At 29.7% G+C, this 14784-nt stretch overlaps 1 protein-coding gene across 3 annotated transcripts; it reads right to left on the bottom strand.

Annotated features, from left to right (window-relative positions):
• Positions 1–384: 384 nt before the first annotated feature.
• Positions 385–14784, bottom strand: LOC111690743 (cationic amino acid transporter 3). Of its 3 annotated transcripts, none has more exons than XM_046952130.1 (8): positions 13118–13297; positions 4724–4973; positions 4371–4655; positions 4209–4313; positions 3604–4137; positions 3173–3547; positions 2828–3103; positions 385–668 (listed from the first exon to the last, which is right to left on the bottom strand). In XM_046952130.1, exons 2-8 carry the CDS (start codon positions 4962–4964, stop codon positions 568–570), a joined length of 1917 nt encoding a protein of 638 aa, XP_046808086.1. In that variant the 5' UTR covers positions 4965–4973; positions 13118–13297; the 3' UTR covers positions 385–567. The 3 variants fall into 3 exon arrangements, with proteins under 3 accessions (XP_046808086.1, XP_023309063.2, XP_023309072.2); XM_023453295.2 differs by lacking the exons at positions 385–668; positions 13118–13297 and adding exons at positions 748–2683; positions 14484–14784; XM_023453304.2 differs by lacking the exon at positions 385–668 and adding an exon at positions 748–2683 and having other exon boundaries at positions 13118–13303.

Here is a 14784-nt window from a genome sequence, read left to right on the forward strand (position 1 = left end):
AATTAAATTACACCATAATGTTTGAACATACCTTAATTCCCAATTGGTTTTCAAAATTATATTTTGAATTATTTGAAAATTAAAGAAGTAAGAGTGCTTTATCGACTCTGCTATATATAAGGATTTATAATATACATACATACATATATACTTTTTAGGGTCGGACAATTTTATTTTGGAAATTACAAACGAAATGATAAAATTATATACGTATAACATTCTTACGAAGGTGTATGATATAAAAGAAAGTTTATTTAAATATAAATTATTAGAATGTTTAATAATTTTTGATTTTTTTGGAAACATTAAATTAAATTTGTTACAAAATATAATATTAATTCATACTAAACTTGAACGGTGTAGAATAGATTTATGTAAATCAAATTTGGTGTGATAATTAAATACTTTTTATTTGCTGTTCATTGTTGGGAAATATGTAATTATTAATAAATCTTAATGTATTTCTTAAAAATTAATACATACATATGTATGTATTGTGTAAACATACACTTTCATTAATTTTTCTTATAAATAATTAAATTAACTTTAATAAAAGATGTTAAAATCTTAAAAATATTCACTGTATTTTAATTTCTGCCAACCAACACGTTGCCTCTTTAAGTCCCTAAAGCTATTGGGAAGACCATAAAAGAAGTAAATTGATAGACCTGGTTTACGAAAAAAAGGAATAGACATAAAATTTGTATAATAAAAGATATTACAAAATACATACATACATATGTATGTATGTATGTATGTATATTAACGACTAGATGGTTAAATACCAGTATACAGCATGCAAATCAAGTATTATATTATGTGTGTGTGTTTTTTTAAGTACATGTTTAGAAGTGATATACATAAGCATGTGAACATTAGGTTTTAATATATCACATCTCAAAAGTTTAGTTCTAGAGGTATCCTTTAGGAAATTACCTCATATTTTTTCATAAAAAAATATTTTGTGAAATTTGAAAATTTTGAAAAGCTCATTCAGATTAAATTTTCTGTACAAAAAATTGGAGAATATTAAATATTAAATATAACATAACATTTACATGCTACAAGACAACCAAAATTTACATATGTTACATCTTACATCTTAAAAAAAAATAAGACTACTAATTAATTTTTAATATTGTAAGATGCTATAATTCAATTGGAATTGTTTTTATAGGTGCTGAAACTTCTTTCGATTCCTCTATTTGTGAAGATGTTTTATTGAGATTATTTTTAGGCTTATTACCAATTTGTGGAATATTAAGATTGTCGGTGGTTAATTGTAAGGGACCCTCGGATTTAGGCCTCGTCTTTACCAATTCCGTTCCGATATGAGGCTTATGTGTAGGTCCCCGTTTCAATATCGCCTCAAGTTTTTGTTTGAATGACAATTCGTTATTTTGCGTGTCGTATCTTTCTGGTGAATCTATTTTTTGATCTTTTGATTTTCTTAATTCATCCGTTTTCAATAGTTTATCTAAACTGGGTCTTCCCTTTGTTTTACTTATGCTATTTATAGTTTTGTATAATACGGGATCAAATTTTGGGGGCTTTGGAATGTATTTCCCAACTTCCCCACCAGTATTTGGTTCCTCTTTTTTATTGGCTATGTCGGCATGACAATCCTCTATTGCTTTCAATACTAATACTTTAATATCAGCTTCACTTTTAGAATGTTTTAATTTTGGTTGTATGTTTTGAATATAATCTTCGGTTTTGTGGTCGTCTTTGACAGATTTTGGTTCAGGTGGTTTTATAATTAATTTACTTAGTTTACTGCGAAACTTTTCGGAATGTAAAGGATCATCAACTGAGTTTGAAGATAACACGGATTCTACAGATTGGACTCTTTTTAAGGCATTAATTATCTTTTCATTTTCTTGTTTTGACGTGTTTAAATTGTCAACTTCATTGTTATGTAATTCATTTCTATTGTTGGATTTGTTGAGAATAGTATTTTCTAGCAGTTGTTGTTGTTGTTTGTGTTTCTCCAATGCTAACCATAGATCTTCGCTATTTAAAATTTCATCGACCAGTTCCTGAGCTATTTTTTGCATTTCTTCATAGGTTCCAATACCGGAATCTATGCTATTCGTTGGACTTTTTGTGGAATTTTCCGAACTGTCACTGTTGCTGCTGCTATGTACTGTGGCTACTGTTGTGGTTCTGGTAACACTCGGTTCCATTTCGGAGTCTATACTGATTTTGCGGTCATATGTCTGTAAGAGTTGATAATTGTCATCCTCTTTTTCAAGTACATTATCCAACAATGCTATTACGGACTTTTCCTCTTCGGAAGTGTCATTTTGCAAGGTTGCATAATTTATTTCATTGTCTTCGTCCATTTTTTGTAATGATATTTGCGATTTGTGGCTGTTTCTATCTTCGATATAACAAATTTGACCATTCGGATGTTTTACTTCCTTTAAGCCTTCCTCAACTTCATTTAGATCCATGATATCATCAAGGCTTTTAACGGAACGTTCATTTTGTTGCATTATCAGCGTCGATGTCGATATATTAAGATCATTATTAAAATTGTCTATAAATGCATTTTCAAAATTCGATTGATGAGTTTGAGATGAAAGTTTTAAAAGTCTTTCAAATTCTATTCTATCCGGATGTCTATTAGCTGGATTTTTTATATCATACATACACCAACATGCTACAAACATAGGGATACCTAGTTGCAATGATAGTTTCCTTAATTAGTAGAGACATGCATTAAACAAATGGGTTAGTATATTCGAAAGTGACGTGGGACATGCTTTATACAATATTTAATGTAGATCCAATAATGTTAATCAAAAATTAAATGTAAACTTACCAATAGCCATCCATACACCAAATCTAATCCAAGTCATAACATCTAATTGTAACATAAGATAGATATTTATAAATATGCTTATGGCTGGAACGAAGGGCACAAAGGGGACCGTGAATACACGCGTACACAATTCCCTCGGCTGTAAACATATACAAAGTAATACAAACGCAGTGAGTACACATAGTACCCCCAATATAACTAATACCCAGGTTTGATTATTAATCAGTGCGTCGTATGCTTGCATAAATACCAAGCCAATACCGGCTGACAGAATACCTATATAAATTTATATATGTACGAAATTTCAAAAGTTCTTCTCTGCGTGAAAAATTTAATTATACTTACAAAATACGGTGATGAGTGTGCCAACTATAATTGTAGAAAGTTCGTTGGGAGTGTATTCGCGCCTGAAGTTAAAGAGTTGCACCATCACGGCCTTGAAAGTGGTACGTTCTCCCTTTGAAGTCAATAGCGAATTTTCAGATACATTATAACCATTACCATTGGCATTACCGTGATGATTGCCATTTCCGTTGCTATGGCCATTCTCACCATTTACGCTGTCAATATTTCCATTTGATTGTGATTTTCCAAAAGTATCGGCATTATCCATATAACGTAATATAGTTATAGAGATGGCCACTACGCTGTAAGCTAATAAGGTGCCAATTGACAAAAGATTTACCAATTGAGCCAAATCAAATAAACCAGCAATAAGAGCTAAAAACAATACTATTGAACGAAATCTTTTAATTTAGTCATTTGCGTTTTCTTACCTGTCAACATGGCAGCTACAATTGAACCTATAACAGGCACTCGGAACCTTGGATGAATTTGTGCAAAAACTCTAAACATAAGACCATCTTGAGCCATAGAATACATTACTCTGGGCAACGGAAACAAAGCTCCAAATAAGCTAGCAAGCAACCCCACTAACCCTCCAATAGACACAAGCCACATTGCAAAATTCCAACCAACAACTTTGAATGCACTTGGAAGTGGAGCATTGGGATCTTGCAAATAGTAGGGCACCATTAGTGTTATCACTGTTGAAACTCCAAAATAACACAAAAATATCACTACCAACGATAGCAAAATGGATCGTGGAATATTTTTGCGTGGATTTTGTACTTCTTCACCAGTTGTGGCGATACAATCAAAACCAACGAACCCGAAAAAACAGGTCGCAGCTCCCTTTAATGTACCGGTAAAGCCAAATGGGAAAAACCCTCCCATGCCCAAGTCAACATCTGGTGGTAATTCGGTTTTATTTACTGTATCAACATCAATTGTCCAGTTCGAAAAATCAGCTGCAAGTGTTAGTTAACAATAGAAAATTAATTTGTTGAAAATAACATTAGGAATGTAATCATCTATTCACCTTTTATTGAACCAGCTATAATAACAAATAATAAAATGAACAGATTTAGACAGGTACAAAAATTATTTGCAATCGCTGATGCTTCTACACCAAAAGCCAGTGCAACTATCGAAGAAATAATTTGTAGTGGTATTTTACATTATTATTAGTAATTGAGCTTACCTCCAAAGACTGCTACTAGGCCACAGGCAAAGAAATCAAAATAACTTCCCAAAAAAGAAACATTCATCGGTGCTACTTCAGCAAATGTGGTTTTAAGGGTATCATTGATAAGAGTATCTAAATAAAGACTTATACCTCTGCACACACTAGCTGTACCGATCATATATTCCAATATTAGATTCCAACCAATGACAAAAGCTGCAAATTCCCCTATACACACATAACTGTAAACATATGCAGAACCTGCTTTAGGCACACGAGCACCAAACTCAGCATAACATATACCTATAATTTGACAGTGATACGCAACGGTTCATCAACATTATAATTTAATTATAAAATATTTCACTTACCGGCTAACAACGAAGCCAAGGCCGCAATGGCAAACGAAAGCATTACTGAGGGCCCAGCTTGATCTTTTGCGATTTGACCGGCCAATACGTAGACGCCAGCTCCTAAAGTAGAACCAACACCTAGGGCGGTTAAATCATATAAACCTAAAACACGATTTAATTTACTCTCCCCATCTGCGCCCTCTTGCGACAGTTGTTTTCTCCGAGTTAAAACTTTCCAATAAGAGGGTTGTTGGACCATTGTGAACTTCTACAAAAAATTATTTAATAAAAAAATAATTATTTAAATTATTTACATTTTTTGTTGCAGTAAATGATAAACTTTAGCCACATTCTCAATATTAAGATTAACCCCCCATATTCATAATGAAATATTTTTTTTTTATTTCAGATTTATAAAACAAAATTTTTATACAAAATTTGTTTTTTTTTTTTTTATTCTGAAATAGAATAAATATTTGATTATGAGTATAGGGTAATTAATATACAATTACTAAAATTCAAGTTCAAAGAACTTAGAAAAGAAGATAAATTTTTAATGAAGAATGTAATAGGACAATTTATGTTTCTTAAATCTCTTTATTGAACGTAACTACGCATCATTTTGAATTCATTGAAAACTATTGTAATTATGAACTCTATAAGAAACATCAATGCCAATAAACTGTTCCTATTTTAATCATTATTAAAATACATATAATTTTTATAAATACAACAATACGTACTACGTTTCAGTTTCAATTTCAATCTCAATTTCTTTGAATGATTCTTTCTAATCTTTATTGTGATGATCAGCATCATAATAATCATAAACTTTATTAAGTAGTATTTTTTATTATTATTTCACAAATGACAATTAAATTATTATAATGCGAATTAATTGATATAATTATGATTTAATATTAGACTAAGGATTTCAGTCTTTATGCTCTAGTTTCATTTTGAGAATTATAATATAATAATGCACTAACAATAACTCACACACATACACTTGTTCGTTCGTACGTATGTACATACGAATACAAATAAATTTAAATTTAATTAAAGATGTCTAGTTTTGGTCTTAACTTCAGACAGACAATAATGCAAAGTGCATTCAATTTCGTTTAATTTGATTCTAAAAATAAATCATTTTAATCTCTTAATTAACAATGTTATGAACTGCCCAACATAATTTTAATATATTATGCGCATTTTTGTGCTTTATAATGTACAATTGTTTTTTTTTTTTCGTCAATTCTTATCACAAAATTGTGCGAATTTTACTTAGATACAAGTGAAATTAAGAAATGTCTGTGTCCATCACCTTCTACTTATTGCTGTGTCTGCGACCATATTTCAAAGGCAAAAGGTTACTAAGGTCGTTTATTAAAATTTCATAGCATGAAGCTTTTTTGCTTTATAAGATTAAGTCCTCGTATGGTTAAAACAACAAAATATTTGATAATTTTCTACAGAAAAATTTACCTTTTAATTAATTATAAAAAAGTATGTTTGCAACTAAAGGCAATCCTAAATTAAAAAGTCTTCTGCAGCAAATGTCTGTACGTCTGTTTATTACAGTCAGCATTTTTTTTTGCAAATATCCTCTATAAGCTATCTTTTTTGAAAACAGGGTATGTAAAGCAGATAAAGCGACATTGGACATGAAATTTACTAAAATTTGTACATCAAATCCGAAAGCCTATTGTTAGCTCTTCACAATACCTCTGCTGGAAATCGAACCCACAATCTCCAGTCTATCAGACAGTAAACAGCAACTACTATCTTACCGGAGGCTGTGCTTAAAGTTTACAAGACTTAGTTTTAAACATCAGTAAAACAAATACGTTTTATCCAACAAACACTGATATTTTTGAAGCTTTTCTATTGTATAGAAAATTCAATTATTGCACTTCTCTTAAAAACATTATTTTCTTTTATTAATTACTAGCTATACCCAGTGTGCTTCGCTACCCTCATCGTAATGGAATAAAATAAATATCATTATTGTAAATGTATATATATCTGCAATATCAAAAATTCCCCTTTTAGAGAACTCTTTAAGTTTGATTTTATGATTCTAGTCTCAATATTACAGAAAATTAGAAAAAAGTATTAGTAAAAGAACAAAAAAGTACCAATTTTCGTTCAATTGGGATACTGCGTGTTTAATTTTATGTTTATATATTCAATATTTTAGAAAGCTATAAAAGTACCATTACCAGTGAAGTACGAAAAAGTACCAAAGGACCTATTTTATTTAATTTCATGTTCCTAAGTTCAATATTAAAGAAAATTCAAAAAGTACCAGAAAATATTCCAGTTTAAATTTTCATTTACTCAAGTCCCTGATTGCTTTTAAAGATTCTAATTGACTCCGGGCTCCACATGCTTAATTTCATGTTTCTAAGATCAATATTAAAAAAAAACACAAAAAATACCTTTTGAAGAACGAAAAAGTACCCTTTATAGGTTCTCACTTAATCCAGGCTCTAAACGCTTAATTTCATGTTTCTAGGTCCAATATTATAGAAAATTTAAAATGTACCTTTTAAAGAACGGAAAAGTACCAAAAAGTCCCCTTTTATAGGTCCTCACTTAATCCGGGCTCTACATGCTTAATTTCACGTTTCTAGGTTCAATATTATACAAAAATCCAAAAAGTACCTTTGAAGAACGAAAAGGTTTCAAAAAGTCCCCTTTTATATGTTCTCACTTAATCCATACTCTACATACTTAATTTCACGTTTCTAGGTTCAATATTATAAAAAATTCAAAAAGTACCTTTTGATGAACGAAAAGTCCTCTTTTATAGATTCTCATTTACTCCGGGCTCTACGTGCTTAATTTCATGTTTCTAGGTTAAATTTTATAGAAAACTCAAAAAGTACCTTTTGTAGAACGAAACAGTACCAAAAAGTCTCCTTTTATAGATTCTCATTTACTCCGGGCTTCACATTCTTAATTTCATGTTTCTAGGTTCAATATTATACAAAAATCCAAAAAGTACCTTTTGAAGAACGAAAAAGTACCAAAAGTCCCCTTTTATAGGTTCTCACTTAATTCATCCTCTACATACTTAATTTCATGTTTCAATGTTCAATATTATAAGAAATTAAAAAAGTACCTTTTGAAGAACGAAAAAGTACCAAAAAGTCCCCTTTTATAGATTCTCATTTACTCCGGGCTCTACATACTTAATTTCATGTTTCTAGGTTCAATATCAAAAGTCCCCTTTTATAGGTCTCTCACTTAATCCATCCTCTACATACTTAATTTTATGTTTCTAGGTTCAATATTATAGGAAATTCAAAAAGTACCTTTTGAAGAACGAAAAAATACCAAAAAATCCCCTTTTATAGATTCTCATAAAAAGTACCTTTTGTAGAACGAAACAGTACCAAAAAGTCTCCTTTTATAGATTCTCATTTACTCCGGGCTCTACATGCTTAATTTCATGTTTCTAGGTTCAATATTATACAAAAATCCAAAAAGTACCTTTTGAAGAACGAAAAAGTACCAAAAGTCCCCTTTTATAGGTTCTCACTTAATCCATCCTCTACATACTTAATTTCATGTTTCTAGGTTCAATATTATAGGAAATTCAAAAAGTACCTTTTGAAGAACGAAAAAATACCAAAAAAATCCCCTTTTATCGATTCTCATAAAAAGTACCTTTTGTAGAACGAAACAGTACCAAAAAGTCTCCTTTTATAGATTTTCATTTATTCCGGGCTCTACATGCTTAATTTCATGTTTCTAGGTTCAATATTATACAAAAATCCAAAAAGTACCTTTTGAAGAACGAAAAAGTACCAAAAGTCCCCTTTTATAGGTTCTCACTTAATCCATCCTCTACATACTTAATTTCATGTTTCTATGTTCAATATTATAGGAAATTCAAAAAGTACCTTTTGAAGAACAAAAAATACCAAAAAGTCCCCTTTTATAGATTCTCATAAAAAGTACCTTTTGTAGAACGAAACAGTCAGTGTTGCCAACATTGGTCAAGCAAAACGCGCGCAAAAAAATTAAAAAGGGGTAAAAAAGCGTAATTTTCTAACTGAAAATGGGTAAAAAAGCACTAACGTTTTTTCAGTCAAATATTGTTTATTTTAATAAAAATTGCACATTATTTCGCTCATTTCCTACAAGACTCCAAAATTCGTTTTTTAGAACATTGGGCTGCAAAACAAAACATGCGTCATACTAAAGTCTTTCACCGGTGTGAGTTAGATTTTTAGTAACGTAAGAACTAAAACTAATGTTTGACGAATATTAGATAAATAAGATGAGAATTTTAAAAATAGTAAAATGTCATTAAACATTCAAACTGACAGGCACACTACCAACTGGCCAACCGATGTACCCACACCCAAATTGTAAAATTTTCCAAAACTTATGAAATATATTTTTTTTTTGCAAAATTTATATATATTATTTTTAAGTTTTTTGAGTTCTGGAAAAATTGTTAATTTCACTGATAGTGAATAACATAACTTATTTTAAAGTATTTTGAATATTTTGTTTTTGAAGAATATTTGCTTTTGTACATTTTGTACATAGATTTTGTTTTGTTGGTCAGTTATAGACCAATCGTCATAAAATTCGGCATAAAGAATTATAATAAAAATCTTTTTATTGCGAGTACAACGATAAAGTAATCATGGAGGCTTTATATATGAGGGATAGATTCAATTGTGTAAAAAAATTATATAAAACTTATTTTTTGTCAATTTTCATCGCTGTACTCATATTTTTAAGGGACCTTAATAGGGGGTAGGGTACGTTACCGATAAATCCGAATTAAATTCGGTAGGAAGATTACATTTGTATAAAAGTAGTTTATTTCGAATTTCTCCGCTAAACACGTATTTTTAAGTCAGTAATGAACGTTAAAATCAATTTTTGAAGGTGACCATATGTGGGGGTAGGGTCAATTATGGACCGATTGCCGTAAAATTGCCGTAGATTTTGGCTTATATAAAACATATTTATGTCGAATATTTTTAAGTCGGTAATGAGTATTAATGTCATTTGGTAGAGAAATTTTGATGCATATAAAAATTTGTGGAAAAATTTAACTCGTTTGCTCTTTACGTTCTAACCCTATCGTGCTTTCAACAGACAGACGGACGGACAGATGAACAGACGGACGGACAGATGAACAGACGGATGGACATGGATAGATCCCCTTAGAATTTAATAAGGACCCAAAATACATACGACCAATGTGTTACAAACGGAGTGACAAAATCAATATACCCCACTCATCTTGGGTATATGTTGGGTATAAAAAGCACTAAATGCACTGTCATAAAATTAGAAAGCACCACTTTAGTGCCTTTTTGAAGAAAGGCACCATGAGCAAAATTTTCCGCGTTTGGCACACCAAAAAGCACCGCAAATAGTGCTAAAAGCACTAAGTTGGCAACACTGGAAACAGTACCAAAAAGTCTCCTTTTATAGATTCTCTTTTACTCCGAGCTCTACATGCTTAATTTCATGTTTCTAGGTTCAATATTATACAAAAATCCAAAAAGTACCTTTTGAAGAACGAAAAAGTACCAAAAGTCCCCTTTTATAGGTTCTCACCTAATCCATCCTCTACATACTTAATTTCATTATATTATATTATAGGAAATTCAAAAAGTACCTTTTGAAGAACAAAAAATACCAAAAAGTCCCCTTTTATAGATTCTCATTTACTCCGGTCTCTACATTCTTAATTTCATGTTTCTAGGTTCAATATTATAGGAAATTCAAAAAGTACCTTTTGAAGAACGAAAAAGTACCAAAAAGTCCCCCTTTATAGATTCTCATTTACTCCGGGGCATACATGCTTAATTTCATTTTTCTAGGTTAAATTTTATAGAAAACTCAAAAAGTACCTTTTGTAGAACGAAAAAGTACTAAAAAGTCCGCTTTTACAGATTCTCATTTTCCACGTGCTCTACATGCTTAATTTCATGTTTCTAGGATCAATATTATAAAAAACACAAAAAGTACCTTTTGTAGAACGAAACAGTACCAAAAAGTCTCCTTTTATAGATTCTCATTTACTCCGGGCTCTACATGCTTAATTTCACGTTTCTAGGTTCAATATTATACAAAAATCCAAAAAGTACCTTTTGAAGAACGAAAAAGTACCAAAAGTCCCCTTTTATAGGTTCTCACTTAATCCATCCTCTACATACTTAATTTCATGTTTCAATGTTCAATATTATAAGAAATTAAAAAAGTACCTTTTGAAGAACGAAAAAGTACCAAAAAGTCCCCTTTTATAGATTCTCATTTACTCCGGGCTCTACATACTTAATTTCATGTTTCTAGGTTCAATATTATAGGAAATTCAAAAAGTACCTTTTGAAGAACGAAAAAGTACCAAAAAGTCCCCTTTTATAGATTCTCATTTACTCCGGGCTCTACATGCTTAATTTCATGTTTCTAGGTTAAATTTTATAGAAAACTCAAAAAGTACCTTTTGTAGAACGAAATAGTACCAAAAAGTCTCCTTTTATAGATTCTCATTTACTCCGGGCTCTACATGCTTAATTTCACGTTTCTAGGTTCAATATTATACAAAAATCCAAAAAGTACCTTTTGAAGAACGAAAAGGTTTCAAAAAGTCCCCTTTTATATGTTCTCACTTAATCCAGGCTCTACATACTTAATTTCATGTTTCTAGGTTCAATATTATAAAAAATTCAAAAAGTACCTTTTGATAAACGAAAAGTCCCCTTTTATAGAATCTCATTTACTCCGGGCTCTACATGCTTAGTTTCATGTTTCTAGGTTAAATTTTATAGAAAACTCAAAAAGTATCTTTTGTAGAACGAAACAGTACCAAAAAGTCTCCTTTTATAGATTCTCATTTATTCTGGGCTCTACATGCTTAATTTCATGTTTCTAGGTTCAATATTATACAAAAATCCAAAAAGTACCTTTTGAAGAACGAAAAAATACCAAAAGTCCCCTTTTATAGGTTCTCAATTAATCCATCCTTTACATACTTAATTTCATGTTTCTAGGTTCAATATTATAGGAAATTAAAAAAGTACCTTTTGAAGAACGAAAGAGTACCAAAAAGTCCCCTTTTATAGATTCTCATTTACTCCGGGCTCTGCATACTTAATTTCATGTTTCTAGGTTCAATATTAAAAGAAAATTCAAAGAGTACCTTTTGAAGAACGAAAAAGTACCAAAAAGTCCCCTTTTATAGATTCTCATTTACTCCGGGCTCTACATGCTTAATTTCATTAACGAAATAAAAATTCTATTCCAAAATGTTGCAACATCGTAGTGGGAGCCCGTTATTACGTATTTATATGTATAAGTTAATAAACCAAAATCAATGTTTTATGAAAAAAGTACCAAAAATAGGTACAATTTTCACCCCTTAAACATCCGAATAACCAAAAAGTACTAAATTTATATTTTTATTTTTTCGTCAAGTTATGAAGGAGTCAAAAATATTGTTTGAATGTTCACTGGTTTAAAAGATACATGGGGTGCAAAAAAGGTACCAAAATACAGTTTTTACCCGTTTATTCCCTAAAGGGGCCGAAATTGAAAAAAGTACCAGACACCTGTCCGCTTATTTTTTAAATGAACGACGATAAGCTTTAAACTATTTTTGTATCTTTTCTAGTTTAGGAGATATGAGGTTACCGATTTTACCCGTTTTTACCCTTTTTTACCCCCTAAACATTCGAATTTCCAAAAATCCCGTCTTAGTGGATCTATTTGGTGGGAGACCAACCCCCTGTCCAAATTTCAGCTCTTAAGCTTTAACCGTTTAGGCTGTGCGATGATGAATCAGTCAATCAGTCAGTCAGTCAGTCAGTCAGTCAGTCAGTAACGTTAGAATTTTATATATATAGATAACACTTATTCTGCTTGATTTCTTTAAAAATCTTACATGGACATTAAATAAATATTCTTAATAAAAATGATGTATTTAGATTTGTGATAACAATTGTTTATACATAAGTATATACATACGTGCATATACCTACATATATACATGATTATGTGTATGTATGTCTAGGTAACGATAAACACAAATTTTATTTTGGTTTTAACTGATAAAATCGTTATACGTACATATGTATAAGAAGTAAAGTACTCGTAAGATAACTTGAAATGAAGAAACTGTTTATATTTTAAGTATTAAGCAAACTGATTTCTTATGATTTTTTGTTTTCATGAATGTAGCTATTTGAGTATGTTAAATACATACATTGTAAATGTATGAAATTAATAATAACATTAAAAAACTCAAAGTTTTTATAAGTTTTTCGATATTCAATAATATAAAATTCTATTAGTGTAATAAATAATAAAATTAATAACGTTTATTATTTATTATACTTAATGTGAATCGAAAATATTTAAATATGTATGACTTACCCTTAACAGTTAAAAAAACAAAAGTTAAACAAGAAAACTATAACACTTTTTTCTTCGTAATTTTGAAAAAAAACTAATATTTAAAATTTCAGTTATATTACGTATACTTTTTAAATTTGTATAAAATTCACTATTTATTTGGAATGAGTTTAACCGTTTAGCTCAACGTTTGAAGTGCGTTTAAAGTGAATATAGGAATTTATGCCAAGATTTTCCCCTAAATCAAATCCAGTCAAAGTCAGAAATCAGGCAAAAAAAAATAAAATAAAAGAAACCCATACATACACACTAACATAGAATGCAAATTATTTTAAAAATTATGTGTGTATGTGTTATATACAAACCTATTTGTATTACATTCATGCATACATGCATATATAGACAGCAAAAATTAACAAAAACAAATGACAATTATGAAAAGAAAACCTCATCGCATCATGAAGACAATACTTTTGTATCTCAATGATACTGATAAGAACACACACCAGACTTATAAATAAAAAAAAACAAAAACAATTATTTAGTGGGTTTTTGTTTTCTTTTGTTTTTACACTAGAAGAGATCTTTTTCAGAGAGAGAGAGATAGAAATTACTCTGTAAATAGTATTTTTTCGTTAATTAAATTGTTAATAATTTATTCGTTTTATTTATGTAGACTCGAAGCAAATCGTTAGTTGAAAAAAGATTTGTATATTAAGATATTTCAAATTTAAAATAATTTGATTTTAAAAAATTTACACACATTTACAATGTATTCTCGAATTGAAAAAAAAAAATATTTTTTTCTTAATTTCTAAAATAAATCGGATTAATATCTCTCTAATAAAGAATTAATTTTTGTGATCGTAATAATATTGCTCTGCTCTTACAACTATTTTATTATGTAGTTTTTATTAATAGTATTAATATGTGAACTAGTGTTTGTACTAATGAGATGTAACAAAATACTCTTCTTTAACGATTATTAGTTCTATTCATACTAAATATTAATAAAATAAACAATTAAACACTTTCACCAATTACACAACAACAAAAATACATAATAGAACTATTTAAAGTTAATAGTACAATAAGGACATATCTACATTCATATGTATGTATAAAATTGAATTTAAAGAGCTTAACTTTATGACCCAGCACTATAAAACTTTTAATAGAGATACATACAAGTGGTCAAACAAGGAAGGTCTTATAAAATTGTCATGAGTATCTTCAATATCAAAATAAAATATTTATACATATATTCTTATAGAAACTGTTTTTATCATAACAAAATTTACATCTGATAAGACTACGAGTATCTCAAGCGTATGAGTAACAATATTTAAAGCATTTGTTGTTGCTCCTGATGCAGTATCTTCATTACCTCTTAGATAAACTGAGCGTTGAATTGTTCGTTTACCGCAAATGTATAAATTTAAATATGTTAATTGTCAATTATCAGCGTCTAATATAAAACTAAATGTAAACAGTATATTTTCTAAACATTTTTAGAACTGTTTTGTCCGAAATTGTTTTTATCTTCGCCTTCTTTTTTTGATAACACGACCCGGCAGGTATTGATCTTAAAAACTTGTTCGTATTAAAACGTAGTAATTGTTCCGAATTTCAAAATAAGACTAAACAATTTTTAATAGCGACTGCAACAAGTACCTGAGATACGCTAG

Source organism: Lucilia cuprina, chromosome 5 (genome assembly GCF_022045245.1).
Source record: "Lucilia cuprina isolate Lc7/37 chromosome 5, ASM2204524v1, whole genome shotgun sequence".
Lineage (NCBI taxonomy): Eukaryota > Metazoa > Arthropoda > Insecta > Diptera > Calliphoridae > Lucilia > Lucilia cuprina.

What these genes read in the sequence shown, in the direction of transcription:
- LOC111690743 (XM_023453295.2), bottom strand. Translation starts at nt 4,964, where the DNA reads ATGGTCCAACAACCCTCTTATTGGAAAGTTTTAACTCGGAGAAAACAA. An exon ending in TATAGCTGGTTCAATAAAAG is followed by an intron (nt 4,138 to 4,208) that starts GTGAATAGATGA and finishes TAACACTTGCAG; the next exon opens with CTGATTTTTCGAACTGGACA. An exon ending in TGGTGTATGGATGGCTATTG is followed by an intron (nt 2,684 to 2,827) that starts GTAAGTTTACAT and finishes CATTGCAACTAG; the next exon opens with GTATCCCTATGTTTGTAGCA.